The following is a 15,123-nucleotide window of genomic DNA, read 5'->3' as shown; positions in this document are numbered from 1 at the left end:
CTGAGACAGGCAAGTGACAGGGCGATGGGTGAGCAAGCTGGTCTTGCAGCAGGGGGTTGAAGTGGGTGAGTGGGGTTGTCTTGTGGCAAGGGAGTGAGTTGAGCGAGAGGAATGGTGTGGCAGTGTGGGAGAGCAAGGAGGCAGGTGGGACAGGTGAGCTAACTGGGCATGCAGCTGTGGGGCAGGTCAAGCGAGAAGATGCATGGAGATGTAAATGGGGTTGGAGAGGGTGCATGAGAGAGCTGGACTTGCAGTGGCTGGGCGGTCTGAGCAGGGGGGCACAGTGGAGTGACTGAGCTGCAGAGGGGAGGGGCCTAGGGAAGGGATTGCTTGGAAAGGAGTAAGGGGCGGGGCCTGCGGCAAGCAGTAACGGGTAAGGAGAATGTGAGGGGGCTTCAGAGGAGAGGGGCTTTGGTGGCAAGCAAAGTGAGCAGGGATGTCATCCCCTATTCCTTTTATTGCTTCCTACCAAACTGCAGGTTCCTCATAGAGCCTAGAGGCCAATTCTCATATAGATTTTGTATTCAGCTGTACTGTACATGTAGCCCCCTAGAAAAATGTAAGTCTACCACATTGTGTGAGACGTGTATGTATTTGGGGTGCTTGTTCCTTTTGGAATACAGTGGTACCTCGGGTTACGTGTGCTTCAGGTTACATGTGCTTCAGGTTACAGACTCCGCTAACCCAGAAATAGTGCTTCAGGTTAAGAACTTTGCTTCAGGATAAGAACAGAAATCGGGCTCCGGCGGTGCGGCGGCAGCAGGAGGCCCCATTAGCTAAAGTGGTGCTTCAGGTTAAGAACAGTTTCAGGTTAAGAACGGACCTCTGAAACGAATTAAGTACTTAACCCGAGGTACCACTGTATTCATAATGTGCGGACAGGGGGTCTGCCAAGTCCTTTTGACAATCTGGCAATTGCATTCTGGATTATTAAACTGAAGTTTTCCTGACACTTTTCAAAAGCATGTAGGCAGAACATATTACAGGGGGTGATTCCAGATTCCTCATGCAGGCAAAGTGTTCTGTTTTTTTGGCTGTAACCACATGATCTCAGCATCAAAATGCCAGACCATACCCCTCCCCCATTTAACTCAGATTTACTCTTTCTGGGCCAAATCCAAAAAGGTAAAAAAGCAGCCTGTTGTGAACAAACCATTTGCAGTATCTCACCAAGTAGTTTACAGAATTAAGCCCCATCTGGAAGCACCCACTGACATTTCCTTTCCCTCAAAAGTTCTAATGAGTGTGTGTGTGTGTGTGTGTGTGTGTGTGTGTGGAGCAGGAGGGAGAGCGTTAGTCAGTAAACATGAGCTGGAAACTATAGAGTACCAAATAAATGAGTTTTCAAAGCTGTACTCACATTTTAGTAGAAATGGTCATAAAACACAATGTTAAGCATTGATTCAGACTTCTTTTTTTGTGGCTCTTATGATAAACTTTCAAATCCGTTGTCAAATACTGTGTCATATTTGAGGCAATTTCATTGCCAATGTTACCCCGTTGTCTCCCCTCCTTGTGATACAGCAGTGAATCAGAGTCACTTCACACATTACACGTCAGAGGCGGTATGAGAGGGTGTTTGTTTTCATGCTCTGCTTCAGGCATTTCCAGAGGCATCTGGCAGGAGTCTGGACACTGGATAAAAGCAGAAGGCTGAATTGGGTGGGCCTTTGGTGTGATCCTGCAGAGTAGGTTTACACCTAAAAATGCAAAGTGTGACTGCAACAAACACAACCTTTCAAACACTTCGGCTTCGTGAGATTGTGAGCTCAGCTGGAAAGTCAGTATAACATTGAAGTGGGATTGAAGTAGCTCGAGTGTGATCTGAGAATAGACTATGGGTCCCTGCAGACAGGTGTTTTATCTGCAGGAACATATTCTATAATGTGTTCCTGACACAATAATAGTGCATAAGTGGTGGAGTTTCTCTGCTTTACTTTGCTCCATGATGCTTCTCCCACGTTGCCACATTCTTGCTGTCTGGAGGGGCTATAGCGCAACAAAAACAGGGGGGAAACAAAACCGAAACATTTATCAGATTTCAGCAGGAAGTGACACTGCTTGGAAATGAAGCAGGTCCAAGCGGTATGCAAAATGGGATCAAGTGTGACTGTCCCGAAACCGCCGAGAGAAAAACCAACCATGAATGCCTCATAAAAAGGAATCTGTAGGGACCCTATGTTCTTTGGGGCTCCCGCCTCTGTGTTCACAAAATCACATGATTGTAATAGGCCAGAGGTGGGGAACCTTTTTAACCCTAAGGTGAAGCTGGGAAGCCACATTCCAGCAGTGGATGGTGTCACACCATCAAATTACACACCCAAAACATAATACCACACACTCCTTAACACAAAACACCATCACACACAAATTTAACACACAGAGAGAGTTTAGGCCAAGGGTTTGTTCTATTATTCGTTATCTGCTACTACTCAGAAATGAAGCATCCTCACAGATTACTCTCTTTTCGAATCTACTTACATGCTGCAGACCTCACTCTACAGCAGGCCCTTCCTCCTTTTTTCCACTTAGGACTCCCACACATAGTCACAGCCAGGAAAACCAAGCGTGCTGGTTGCATCCTAGCCCACAGTCCATCAAACAATGTCTCTATAATTTAACCAGAGAAGCTCAGGGAGAAACTAGATGTGACATTAAAAGTTGTGAAACAACAGATGTAATTTTTGTTTTTGTTGGGGTTTTTTTGCAATCTGTGTGAAGGCAATGAGATCTGGAGGTATATTAGCCAGAGTGATCAAAGAAACACATTAAGTGGGCAAGCAAATTAAATGTACTCCAGCCACAGCAAAGTGCTTTTAATTCCCATTGGTTCCTACAGAAGAATGAAGCATGTACATTTGAGTGTCCCACTGAAATCAATTATAGGGCCCCGTCTGCACTATACATTTAAGGCAGTTTCATACCACTTTAAAATGACATGGCTTCCCCCAAAGAGTCATGGGAAGTGTAGTTTGTTAAGGGAACTCTTTTCCCAGGGAACACTGGATATTGTAGCTCTGTAAAAACTGAGCAGTTTTTGCTGTGGAAGAAGGAGAAAGTGTACCTGTCTGTCCTACGGAAAAATAAACATTCATTTCGCTACAGCCCTGTTATAAGAATTCTAAGGTCTCAAATATAAATTAAATGTTCATAAATGTACAAGGCAAACACATACATAAGTATATAAACCATGTGTCTGAAATAGTACAGGAGAGCAATCCTGAAGTCATTTTGACTCTCCCAAATTGTCCTTAAATATTTCTCGGCAAGGAGAAAGGAAATGGGAAAGCCTCCCCACTGTCTTTTGCTTACAAATCCTGTCTTAAGGGTGTATTTGTGTATGAATAGGGTGAGCCCGTGACCTGGATTCAGGAACTAAACTATTAACCATCACACAAAAAATGGCCAGGCTGCCCAGGTAAAGCAATCAGTGACCGTTATCAGGTAGCCTGGCAGACAGGATTTCTACTGTAGACCGCTTCCTTCTCTGATGTATGTATGATGTTTTGGGGGTTGGTCTTGAGCTTCAGGGTGAGCAACTTCAAAAGTCTTTATAAGGACTTGCACACAATTGTGCTGGGCTCTCTCCTTCCTCCTGTGTGTGGTGAGTGAGAACCCTGTTACAACAGTATAATAAAGATCAGGCTTACTAGCTGCTTTGCTTCTCAATATTCTCTGGTTGGCCTCTGTTATTTTCTGCTACTGATAGGGAACCCACTTAAGAACTCTATACGGGCTCTTGGATACCCCATAAGGGAAAAGGAGCAGTTTTTTCTTATAACAGCCCCAAGAGTTATTGCGAAAGATTCCCTCACACCTGGCCCATCAGATGACTTCTAGGGCTTATCCAGAAAGTTTAATTCATACCAGGGCTCACTAGGAGTCACTAGCAACAAATGTCCTTTCCAGGGCTCAGTCCTGCAAAATATGAAATATTAACAAAGGCTTCCTTTGGATAAGGGACAGATTGATTTTCTCTCACTGCTGAGAGCCAAACTAGACTTTCGCTTAATATGCAGCAGGCAGCTCCGTAATGGAGAAGGCTCCCCATGCAGCCAGGAGGCTTTGTGGGGCAAATCCCCATCAATGCCAATTGACTTTTCCTTAAAATCTCCATTCCAATCCCAGCAGGGGAAGGAAGAGATTAGCCTCTCCGCTCTGCATACTGCCTTCCTTGTAAAAGGACCCTGTAAAGAACTGGTTAAGCAAGAATCCCCCATGCCTCCAATTATTTTAGGAAAAACAAGGTATGTAGCTGCCTGCAACATGTTAAATAAACATTTAATTGGGCTGCATCTAGTTAGCAGAAAGGGGCATAGATCAAAAAGAGATTTCAATAGGAGGCTGCTATTGACTGGGTCTGGCCAACGGTCATTCTAGGTCTGTATTGTCTAGGATAAGGAACATTTTTCAACCCAAGGACTGCAGCCCCTCATGAGCAACTTGCCAGGGACTGAATATTAGTGGTGGATGGGGCCAAAGATGTTTACTCTTCACTTTCATTTCATTTCACTTTTAATTTGTATACCGCCTTTCTACGTTACTATACGTAAGGTGGTCTACGAGCTGAAGAAACAACCACACACCTGACAACAATCTGGTCCAATACAAAACAAGTCATAATAAAAAACATAACTTCAAGATAAACCACTTACCGTACACCGAACAAAGTAACATTCAAGAACCCATTAGAATGTAACAGTGCACAATAAAATTACTGGTAAATATCAGCAAACAATAATTATACAGAAATTCACCCTTAACAAAATAACTGCTAAACTATAACCAATAAAAATAACAGCAAGTCACAATGCATAAAATACCTCAATGCACACACAACCATGTAAAAGGATCAAAGTGAGAAACAAAGACACACAACTTATAAAATAACTTTTTTATTAAAAATAATAATCCCTGAACTCCTCTGCTCTCTTCCCAGCTACTTCTGCTGTTCTTAAAGTCATGGACTGGGAAAGGCTCCCAGGGTTGGAGGGTGGGGCAAGGCAGGTGAAAAAAGCAGTTGCCTGATGGCCAGCCACAGACTCTCTTCCTTTTGTACTGTAGGTTACATTCCAGTCACTCTTAAGGTGTTTCCCCCCTCTTTCCATCCCGCAGGAAGCAGCAGCAGCACCATTCAAGGGCACTTCTCAACTCAGCAAAGTTCTTAAGCAGGGCATGGAGCATGACTGGCAATGGCTGTGGCCCATAGAAACTGCCCAAAAGGAAGCATTTGACCCCTGGCCTGAAGTTTCCCACCACCCCTGATATACACTGACTGTCAGTTGCTCTCTAGGTATCCGAGAGGAGTCTTTCTTAACCCCACCGAGAGAGGGCTGAGGCTTTCTCTCTGCTAAGTGTGTGCAAAAGAATTACCGTATTTTTCGTCCCATAGGACGTTCCGTCCCATAGGACGCACCTAGTTTTTTGGGGGGGACTGCAGGGCTCCCCACGCTGCGGATGTCTGCCCAGCGCGAGGGGTGCTCTGCTTCAGGGCGCCTCACGCGCCGGGCGGCAGGCTGCTATCCGCAGCGCGGGGAACCCTGCAGGAACTCCCGCGGGCTCCCCAGGCTTGCTGATAGCTCCCTGAAGCCTGGAGAGCGAGAGGGGTCAGTGCGCACCGACCCCTCTCGCTCTCCAAGCTTCAGCGAAAGCCTGTATTCGCCGCATAGGACGCACACAGATTTCCCCTTCATTTTTGGAGGGAAAAAGTGCGTCCTATAGGGCAAAAAATGCGGTAGCAAGGAAATGTGGGCGTCAGGAACGAGCCAGCAGTAAATCACACTGTGCAAGTTGGAATTAACTCTTTATTAGCAAGAACGCAATCTGCACAGGACTGGCAGGACTAATGAGCACAGCAACTCATCTCCAGGAAGTCTTGCCCCCATGAAGCAGTTGGTGAGATGGATGGTTCCCACCTCCCCACAGCTGCCTAAGTCCCCCCCTCTGCATGGGTTTCCCCCAAGCAATCGGAGACTGTGTCTGCGTGTTACCAATCTCTCCTCTGTCCTTTTCATGCCGGTTCTGGTTCTTGGAGATGTGGGGGAGGAGGAGGGGGTGGACACCCGCGACTCTTTCACCAGCTTGACTCTACCTCTTGGTCTCCATCTTCTCTGACCTCCTCCAAGCTCCTCTTCTGTCTCTGGTTCTGGACTGCTCTCTGCCACTGACTCTCCCAGCTCACGAAGCCCTGTTACCTCTTCAGCTTCTGACACCTCCTCCTCCTCCCAGTCTTCTCCCTCTGACCACTCATCATTGTCCCACCACCACTTCCTGAGCTCTTGGTGGTTTCCCAGCTGGTTCCTCTACATCCAAGCAGTCCATGACACCAGGCTGCTGTGAAACACTGTATGAGGGGTCCAAAATTTTGGATCAGTTCAAAATACTGCTGTAAGATTGCTTGTGCTTTACAGTGTGCCTACAGCCTGGCACAGGGCAACATGAGCATATTTATGCAGGTGCAGGCTGCCAACTTTATTGCAGATTAAATAAGCACAACATACAGCAAGGAGAGAGGGGAGCCTTAAAGTAATGCATTGCAGAGGAAGGGAACAAGGTAGCGTTCCTTAGTATGAGTGTTGCAAGATTGCCCCTGCCAGGCTGGATTCTTGGCCTAAGCCAAAATTAAACCACAGTTTCCCATATGTAACCCAGAAACTGTAGCTTTAAGAAACAAGAAGCTGAAACCAGACACATTAGTGGAGAAGAGGGAGCACATGGCTGGTCCTCAGGCCAATAAACCATGATTTAATCACCCTGACATTGTTTTGTCTGTACAGGGCAGGCATAGGCAAACTCAGCCCTCCAGATGTTTTTGGCCTACAACTCCCATGATCCCTAGCTAACAGGACCAGTGGTCAGGGATGATAGGAATTGTAGCCCCAAAACATCTGGAGGCCCGAGTTTGCCTATGCCTGGTACAGGGCCTTTGAGAGATGAAATATTTGAGGCAAAGCTTGTCAAAAATACTGTATGTTGAGCTGGTGCAAAGGGTTAGGGCTCCTGTACATTTACCAGTTGTGGAGGGGGAAATGGAAGATTTTTCAGCTCTCCTTTACAAGTCACACCTGCCAAAATTCCTTCATCTGCACCATTTTTAAAAAAATGCACTGCACTTTTCATTTAAAAAGCCAAGAAAATTAAACTGCTTTAAAGCCAGTTTGGCTGTGGGGAGCAGTGCTTTTGAATGCTGACATATTTGTTATTTAGCATTTATATTACTGCAGAATCAGGCCTTTCAGCGGCTGAAGTCATAAGACTTCAAAAGTATTTTACTGCACATCAGAGTTCTAATTTCTGCTTACTATATTCTGCCAATATATTATGTTTTCTGCATGCAAAATTTTTTTTTAAAAAAATTTACATCTCCCTCTACCATAATGTATTACTGCCTAGTATTGGTATTTGCTGAAATTTTGGTGTGTGTGTGTGGTTTGTTTTTTTTACTTTCTTGGCTGCAAAAAGATTCCAGCTGTCACAGTCAGCAGTGGTTACACTTCCTCCACACATTTCGTAAGAAATGAAATGACGGTACATTGTACCCCAAAATGGAATGGACTTGCTTCACAGCATTGGGCCTTTATTTTTGGTACCTCAAAATTATAGGCATCTATTTTATTTATTTAACCAGATGGCAGATCATCAACCTCAGAAGGGGATTAGGAGAAGCCTTTAAGTTGCTGGTCATAGAGAATTAAGGTGTTCTAGCTATTGAGTACTCTCCCTAGATTTGACTTATTTTATTGCTGCAGTCAGGCATTGAGCCAGACCATCCCCTCTACTCCCAGCCTTCAGGGGTGCATGTTGGTCTTTCAAACATCAACGACTCCCCATCCAAGCCCCAAATTCAGTGCTTGCTGCCTCATGTCTTCTGTTCTGCTCAATTCACTATGTCATAGCCCTGCAGCGCCCCCTAGGCTCAGCGCCCAGCACAGCAGAGCCAGTTGTATTGCCCTAAGTCCGCCTCTGCCAGCCTTTGCACAGGTTCCTAACTGCAGAGACACTTCCCTTCAGATTCTCCTTCAGACCTTCATGTTAAATGCATCCTCTCTGGTGGGGACATCATTGCTGGCTGCGGGCTTGCATGGATGACCCCCCCCCCCCCCCGCACTGCCCTATTCACATATGTTCAAACTAAATGTCCTTTTAATATGGAATCTTTGCCATTCAGATATATTTGAAGGTCTAACTGCAGCAGGTCTACTGCAATGAATGAAATATTTAAAATGATAACTAGAAGCCGAAACGTCAACTGTGACGTATAAAAAGTTTTATTGTGGTTTTCCATTCCGATTGTGGTTTTCCAATCAGTTATTATGCATTTACCAGTTCTGATGGATTTATTATAACTGTATGGCAGAACGTTAGTAACAATAAGGAGCCTCAACTATCCCAGAAATAAACTGTCCACTTCATCTCATCAGATGGCTGGACAGAACACCAACGAACCCTCTTGCCTATTAGACTCCTTAGGAGATGCCCTGCTCTGGGTGTTAGTCTCCCATGACCAACCAACCATCCACCACCTTTGTACAAACACCAGAGCTTCTGAGGTGAGAAAAGAGGTAGAAGTAGCCCTTGGGGAAACACAGGAGGATTACAAATGGACAGCACAAAATAGGCGCCCTGTAAAATGTGAGCAAAGGAGGAACAGCCATCCCACCTTAAACGTCTTGTGTGGAAGCTTCTCTGAGCCACATCTTCATTCTACAACTTAGCCATTGCTCCATTAATCTTACTTGGCTATGAATGATCGCCAAAGAAGAAGAAGAAAAGAAGACGATGACAGTGGAATACGTTTGCAGCCAGTTGTAGCAAAATGGAGAATGTTTAATGTGCAGCATGACTCAAGACCAGGTATGGTGGATCTGTAGCCTTCCAGATACTGCTTGGTAAGTCATGGAGGCCGAGGCTGATGAGGGTTGGAATCCATGCCTAGAGGGACACACTTTCCCCATCCCTGCCCAAGGTACACCAAAGTTCACCTCTTGGCCATCCTCAATTTGAAAAGCACACTGAGTATTTTTGACCACAGATTCTATCTTTTAGGGGAAGACAACCTTGGATCTGCTTATAGTTAAGAAGTCAACAGATGCACACTAGGTACTCAAATCACTTTAATCGTTCACATAAAATCCTCGCCAATATACAAACACCACAAATGAAGTTTTAACATGTAATAGGAAACAACAAGCACTTCTTTAGTGAGGAATGCAGCTCCTCCTTCCCTACAAGCGTGCAGATTCAAAGACCTACGGTAAATGATCAAAAGTCATCATTTACCGCAATCAGCATTTGATTTTACCCTGGTGATGCATCCATCTGAAGAGGTCCCTTTGAAGTATATACAAAACATCAGACACAGTACTATTTTTGTTTGTTTCTGGCTTACTGACCGGAGCCCTAGTGAGAATTGCTTGGTTCCTTGAGCATTTGCATAAGGGCAGGAGGGGAGGGGCTGTGATAACTTGGAGATGGTTTCAGAAGCAGTGGCAAAATGCAGGACAAGAGTAGCCTCTGTTGCTTTTCCTCAACGCACGTGACCCTAGTGGCTTGTCCTGTGACATAAATGGCTAATACTGGTTGCTGCAGGGACAGGAGGGCATGGAGAGCGACGGTGGATGTTTTGGAAAAGCCTGCTAGTGCAGAACAAGCATGCAAACCCCAACTTCCATCAAGGGAATATTCAAACAGCCTAAACGAAATTTAGACTATAAAGCAAAAACATCCTGGGTCAGCTCCTCGGGAAATTGCTACTCCAGGCACACCCCAGGACAAGCGAGACAGTTTTCAATGCAAGAAGAAGTCCTCTTTCAACCGCAAAGGCGGCGCAGAACCCAGGCATCTCACATGACTGAGCATTTGCCTTTCAGTTTATCCTTCTTGCGCTGCTGCTTGGATTTCTTACCGTCCACCTGGAGGCTGACGCTTCTCCTCTTCTCCAAATTCAAGAGCTCCTGGAAAAGCTCCTGCACGTTGTAGTTCATTTTGGCCGACGTCTCCATGAAGGAGCACTTCCACTTGGTGGCCAGGACCTCCCCTTCGCTGGCCTGCACTTCCCTCTGCGAGTCGTCGCTCTTGTTCCCCACCAACATGATCGGGACCTTCTGGATGTCTCCTTTGATCTGGCAGATCTGCTCGTAGATGGGCTGAAGCTCTTCGATGGACTGCCGGCTGGTCACGGAGTAGACCAACATGAAGGCATGGCCTTTGGAGATGGACAGTCTCTGCATGGCAGGGAACTGGTGGCTCCCGGTAGTATCTGTGATCTGAAGGGTGCAGATGCTCTTGTCGCAGCTGATCACCTGGCGGTAGGTGTCCTCGACGGTGGGAATGTACGTCTCCCGGAAGGTTCCCCTCACAAAGCGGAGAACCAGAGAACTCTTGCCAACGCCTGCAGCTCCAAACACGACCACTCGGTAATCATTACTTTGTTCGGGCATATTGCTCACTCGGCTGGAAACCAAGGAGGAGTTCTGTGTGTTTACATAGCCCCTTGGGGAGCAGGTCTGGAGAGAGAGAGAGAAGAGGGAAGGCAGAAACTTAGACATAACAAGAGTGCTGAATTTAACAATGTCCCCTCCCAAACCCTCCACATTTCAAGGAAACAGCAGAGCCAAGCCACACTTTCTACAGGCAGCCCTTCTATTAGCTGTGAAATATCTGATCCGCCTGCAGCTGTAAGGCGAAATAAGGTTATAATTGCCTATGCGAGTGGAGATCAATCGGCCCTCCTCATTAATGCTCTTCAGTCCCCAAGCAACAGAACGCCCTGCAGCTGGCGCAAAACCTTCAGGATCGCCCTTCCCCATTAAGCTAGCTTCAGCACACAGCTATTTTCATTTTCTGCTGTGGAGGGGGATGTTGTTGGCTGCGAATCCCAGGGGTTTGTCGCTTCCATTTCTCCTGTTTTCTGCACACGCCCACACTGGCTCTCAAGAAGCAACAGGCTCAGCAATCCAGCTGCATTACTCAGAAGGACCGATGCAAATGAATACAGACAAGCCCAACATGTTGCCTCCTGGCGTAATCACAGCTGCCAACAGGCAGGCAGGACAGCCCCCTTGTAGGTTTGACCCACCAACCCTGTTAAAGAAAGGCAACACCAGCACAAGCCTGCTGTACCGCAGAGTTACGACCTGAATGGCCAGACAGGAAGACTGTGGAATTGTAACTATTATTTCACCTTCCCTCTGCAGTACATCCATGCATGTATACCAAGGATCACAAATTTCCTGTGCTGTAAGTACTTAAGTTAGGAATATGCCCCAGGATTCTCAGCAGCATGGGATGTAAAATCACTAAAAAATTACTAATAATGAATTGCAAGCAGTCGCACCTCATCTTGTTGACATTCATTTTAACTATTTACAAGGAACTCTGGGACTACTGGAATAACAGTGCAATCCTAACCATGTCCATTCAGAAGTAAGTCCTGTTGAATTCAGTGAGGTTGCTCCCAGACAACAGGGTTAGGATTGCAGACCAATCCATTATCACAGGGGTCAGGGAACTGGGTCTCTCCAGATGATGCTGGACTACAACTCCCATCATCATTGACTATTGGCCACACTGGCCAGAGCTGATGGGAGTTGGAGTCTAAAGTATCTGAAGGGCTACGGGTTCCCCACACCTGGGCTATCAGTTTCCTCAAGGTCTAGACGAGACGTTCATGGAAACATTCCATTCAGTCCAGCCAATATTCTCAGCATCCTGCAGACCTGCCATAAGCCATGGTGTTAAGCATAATTTGTGGGTATACACTGCTGAATTCAGTGGGGCTTACTTTTGAATAAGTACACACAGGATTGGGTTGTCTCATGAGTATCAGAACCAGGTTTTTTATGACAGTTCTCACTAATACAGAGGAGCAGCACCTCTCTCTCTCTCTCTCTTTTTTTTGCTCCCCATGACAGCCATTTTGTGCTGTGCTGGCACCCACAGCACTTTTATCAATATGTGAATAACACCAACGCCTCATTTTTAAAACAACAACAACAACAAAAATAGACTGATCAAAACACTTTTTGCACAGGAGATATTGGCTACGCTGTTTGCCAAGATGACAGAATCAAACTGTTGCTCAGGTTGGGGAAAATATTTCTGCTTCAGGAAGTTTAGGCATCTGGGGTTTTCCCTTCAGTCCTGATTCTACCAGCCAAAAATCCAGCAAAGAAGTTGCAGATTTTCAAGCCTTCAGGGTGAATCATCTTATGGTTCCTTTCCAGTGAGAAAATTCTGAAGGTAAAGTTATCAGAATGTTTTTCTATTAATTCATTTATTACTTGTGCTGTTGTTTTAGTGGCAGAGTTAACATCTCTAAAAAAATTGTACTAAAGCATGTATTATTGGTGTACTGTGATCTTCAAATGAAGGGTACTATATAAATCTAATAAATAAAAGTAAAATAAAAATTTCACTATTAACAAGGCTAGGGATTACTGAATAACCAAACACCACATAGTTCAAGTTTAAATCTGCCAAAGCCCCTCACCAAGTTCATTTTTGTCTCCTCCTCTGTGTTGTTTCCTCAAACAGCACGGAGGACAAAAGCCAAGGCTTTTTGAAAACACTATCATTGACAGAATCTGAAGCACTTTTGCCAGGTGCTAAGAAGAAACAGGGTTTTAGAAAGCAAGAATGCTAAAATGGAACAGAGCAGGGTGCAGGTGTTCCAGCTGTTTCTGTGACAGGGCCCCTGTGCCTTTAACAGCCACAAGACAGAAGGAAATTCAGCAGGTGATGTTTGCCATCGCAACATCCACATTCTGAAAGCATTTCATCTGTTGACCACACAACCTTCCAAGGGGTAGGAGGAGTCCAACCTGCTCAAGTATCTCCTGGAGCTTGGAGTTAGTTTGGAACCCATGTGCTGATCATAAAAAGGCAATTCCCAGTGCTGCTCTGCCCCAGATATCCGCCCCCCCCGGCCAACTTCCTCCCCATGCTCTAGCAGCTGCCCATTGGGAAGATCCATGTCTGCCATTAAGCAAGCCCAACAGAGCCAGAAGATTTCGGACTTGGATCTGTAAGACCAGAACTCCTAGGGTGCAGTCAAGTCGCTGCTGTTTTGGTGTGCTTCGCACTTCCCACCCTTCATCTGCTCACATCAGCAGGGCTTAAATTCATTTCTGTTTGTGTACACACCCAGGAAGTGTGGAAGTGGGTGTGGATGTCTTTCCCCTATGTAACAGTGCTCACATCTTGGCTAGAGAGAATAAGGAACTGGTGGCTTAAGGAGTTTTAAGAACAACAAGCATCATACAGTAGCATCTTGAAACAAAGTACAAGAGATATATGCATTTTGGAGAATGCTGCCTGAAAACAGATTGAAAACTCAGTACTGCAAACACAGTGAGTGCACACCATAAACAAGAGTAGGAGCACAGCCCTAGTTTAGTACAATAGCCAATAGCATGTTGGACAGCACTCTCGAGAAACCTAGGAAGTTGCCTAATACTAGTTTGTATATTTGTCCAGAATCTAAGGCTTCTCCATCTTCTCCATCACTTGCTATCTGATCCTGATAACTGGAGACATCTAGGATTGAACGAGGGACATTGTGCATGCAATTCATGTACTCTAGTCCTGAGCTATGATCCCTCCCCGCAATCTCTCTCTCTCTCTCTCTCTCTCGCTGTTGCTCCAGCTGAAGGAAAAGGCGTAACAGCAACCTACCTCACTACGTTGTCCTGTTGCAAGCAGGTTCACAGCATCTGCAAGGAACGCCCCCACTCTTTAAACCTCTCAAGTTTCATTGGAATGGAGGCTTTTCTTCCAAGCAACTGTTGCGCAGGGCCGAGGTGCCAAGGCGCTGCTCCGCCTAAGCACACATATATTCCCGCACACTTGGATGATGACCCCACTACGCTGGCGAAGGCAAGTCTCGGCACGATCAGTCAAGATAGAAGCGTCACGGTGGGACTCAGATTTGGGGGAACCAAACAGGCGCGGATGCCTTCCAGAAAGCACTCCCTCTCCACCAGCCAGGAGGGAAGAATATCCCCCAGAGGGGATCCCTCTCTCCCAGCCCCCAGGAAGCCAACGAGCAAGCCAGGCCTCCCGGCAGCTCAGTAGCCCACAGGGGCGAGGCAGCATCCGAGCAGGAAGCCCAGCAACACGCAAACACACAAACACATAGAGGAGCAAAGCTCCCCAGGACTGTCAAGAGACGCAGATTTTGTCATCCACCGACATCACACACACACCTCCTCCTCCCCAAAGTGAGGACCACCCCCCCTTCCACCCTCTCGGTGTTCTCTTTACCTCGATCGCTGGCTCTTCCAGAAGCCTGGGCGGCCAGCCTCTCTCGCTGCCTGCCGGGCGTCACCAGAAGAGGCACTCCCGGGAAACGCGCTCCCCTGCGCCCCTGCGGGGTAGCCCAGGCAGGGCGGCGCCATCGCGCCCAGGGAACAAGGCGGCCTGCCTCTCCCCTAGTGCTGCTGGCTGCTGCTGCCTTGGAGCTCCCCAACTGAGTCCGCCCTCGATGGCGGCGGAGGCAGCAAAGCGTCGCCCCGGTGGAGCTTGCTCAGCCTAATAACCCTTCTCCAGAAACAGCAGCCCGCTTCTTTCCCCGCCCGGCCACTCTCACGTTCCAGCTGCGCGGAGCATCCCCAGGCAAGCGTCACCGTGGAACGTGGAGGACAATGGCTGAAAGGCACCCAGCGCGGGGGAGGAGGCGGCTTTCCCTTTCCATCGAAAGAGAACGAGCGCGCCCCAGTTTGTTGGGCGGGTGGGGGCTTGTTTTTGTCTCTTTTTTGGCCGAGGAGTTGTCGGGGGCTGGCTGTTTTTCAGAGAAGTAAACAAGCACCACCAGCAGCACGCTCTTTGCAATGGAAAGGAATTGCTCTTAAAATCTCCAGGGCTGCTCCGAGTGAAAATCATTAATCTAGCATCTCCACACAGGTGACAGACCCCCTCTCCGCCACCTCCACTGTTTTTCCGTGCGGCATCTCTTGCGCTGCACCTGTTGAATTTCCGCTTTTTCGTTAAAGATATTTAGAGTCACGGCCGGAAAGAAAGGAAAGGGGTGGGGGAGAGCAACCTCTTTGTTTCAGAGCTCGCCCTCCACCTGCAACTTTTAGGTAAAGGCACACACATTTAAAAGCACTTCTATACGATACGTGC

General features: G+C 46.9%; 1 protein-coding gene and 1 long non-coding RNA gene across 4 annotated transcripts; one reads left to right on the top strand and one right to left on the bottom strand.

Annotated features, from left to right (window-relative positions):
- Window positions 1-5,741: 5,741 nt before the first annotated feature.
- LOC310765770 lies at window positions 5,742-9,652 on the top strand. The gene is made up of 2 exons (XR_014549792.1): window positions 5,742-8,526; window positions 8,569-9,652. It is a non-coding gene; the product is annotated as an uncharacterized lncRNA (long non-coding RNA).
- DIRAS3 (DIRAS family GTPase 3) lies at window positions 9,101-14,708 on the bottom strand. 3 transcript variants are annotated; one of them, XM_083621196.1, is made up of 2 exons: window positions 14,263-14,708; window positions 9,101-10,505 (listed from the first exon to the last, which is right to left on the bottom strand). In XM_083621196.1, exon 2 carries the CDS (start codon window positions 10,437-10,439, stop codon window positions 9,843-9,845), a length of 597 nt encoding a protein of 198 aa, XP_083477322.1. In that variant the 5' UTR covers window positions 10,440-10,505; window positions 14,263-14,708; the 3' UTR covers window positions 9,101-9,842. The 3 variants fall into 3 exon arrangements, with proteins under 3 accessions (XP_083477322.1, XP_083477323.1, XP_083477324.1); XM_083621197.1 differs by lacking the exon at window positions 14,263-14,708 and adding an exon at window positions 13,675-13,841; XM_083621198.1 differs by lacking the exon at window positions 14,263-14,708 and adding an exon at window positions 12,021-12,151.
- Window positions 14,709-15,123: the final 415 nt, after the last annotated feature.

This window comes from Podarcis filfolensis, assembly GCF_964270895.1.
Source record: "Podarcis filfolensis genome assembly, chromosome: 6".
Lineage (NCBI taxonomy): Eukaryota > Metazoa > Chordata > Lepidosauria > Squamata > Lacertidae > Podarcis > Podarcis filfolensis.
Note: the sequence above shows the minus strand (reverse complement) of the source record. Positions and strands in the feature narration are given on the sequence as shown.

What these genes read in the sequence shown, in the direction of transcription:
- DIRAS3 (XM_083621196.1), bottom strand. Translation starts at nt 10,439, where the DNA reads ATGCCCGAACAAAGTAATGATTACCGAGTGGTCGTGTTTGGAGCTGCA.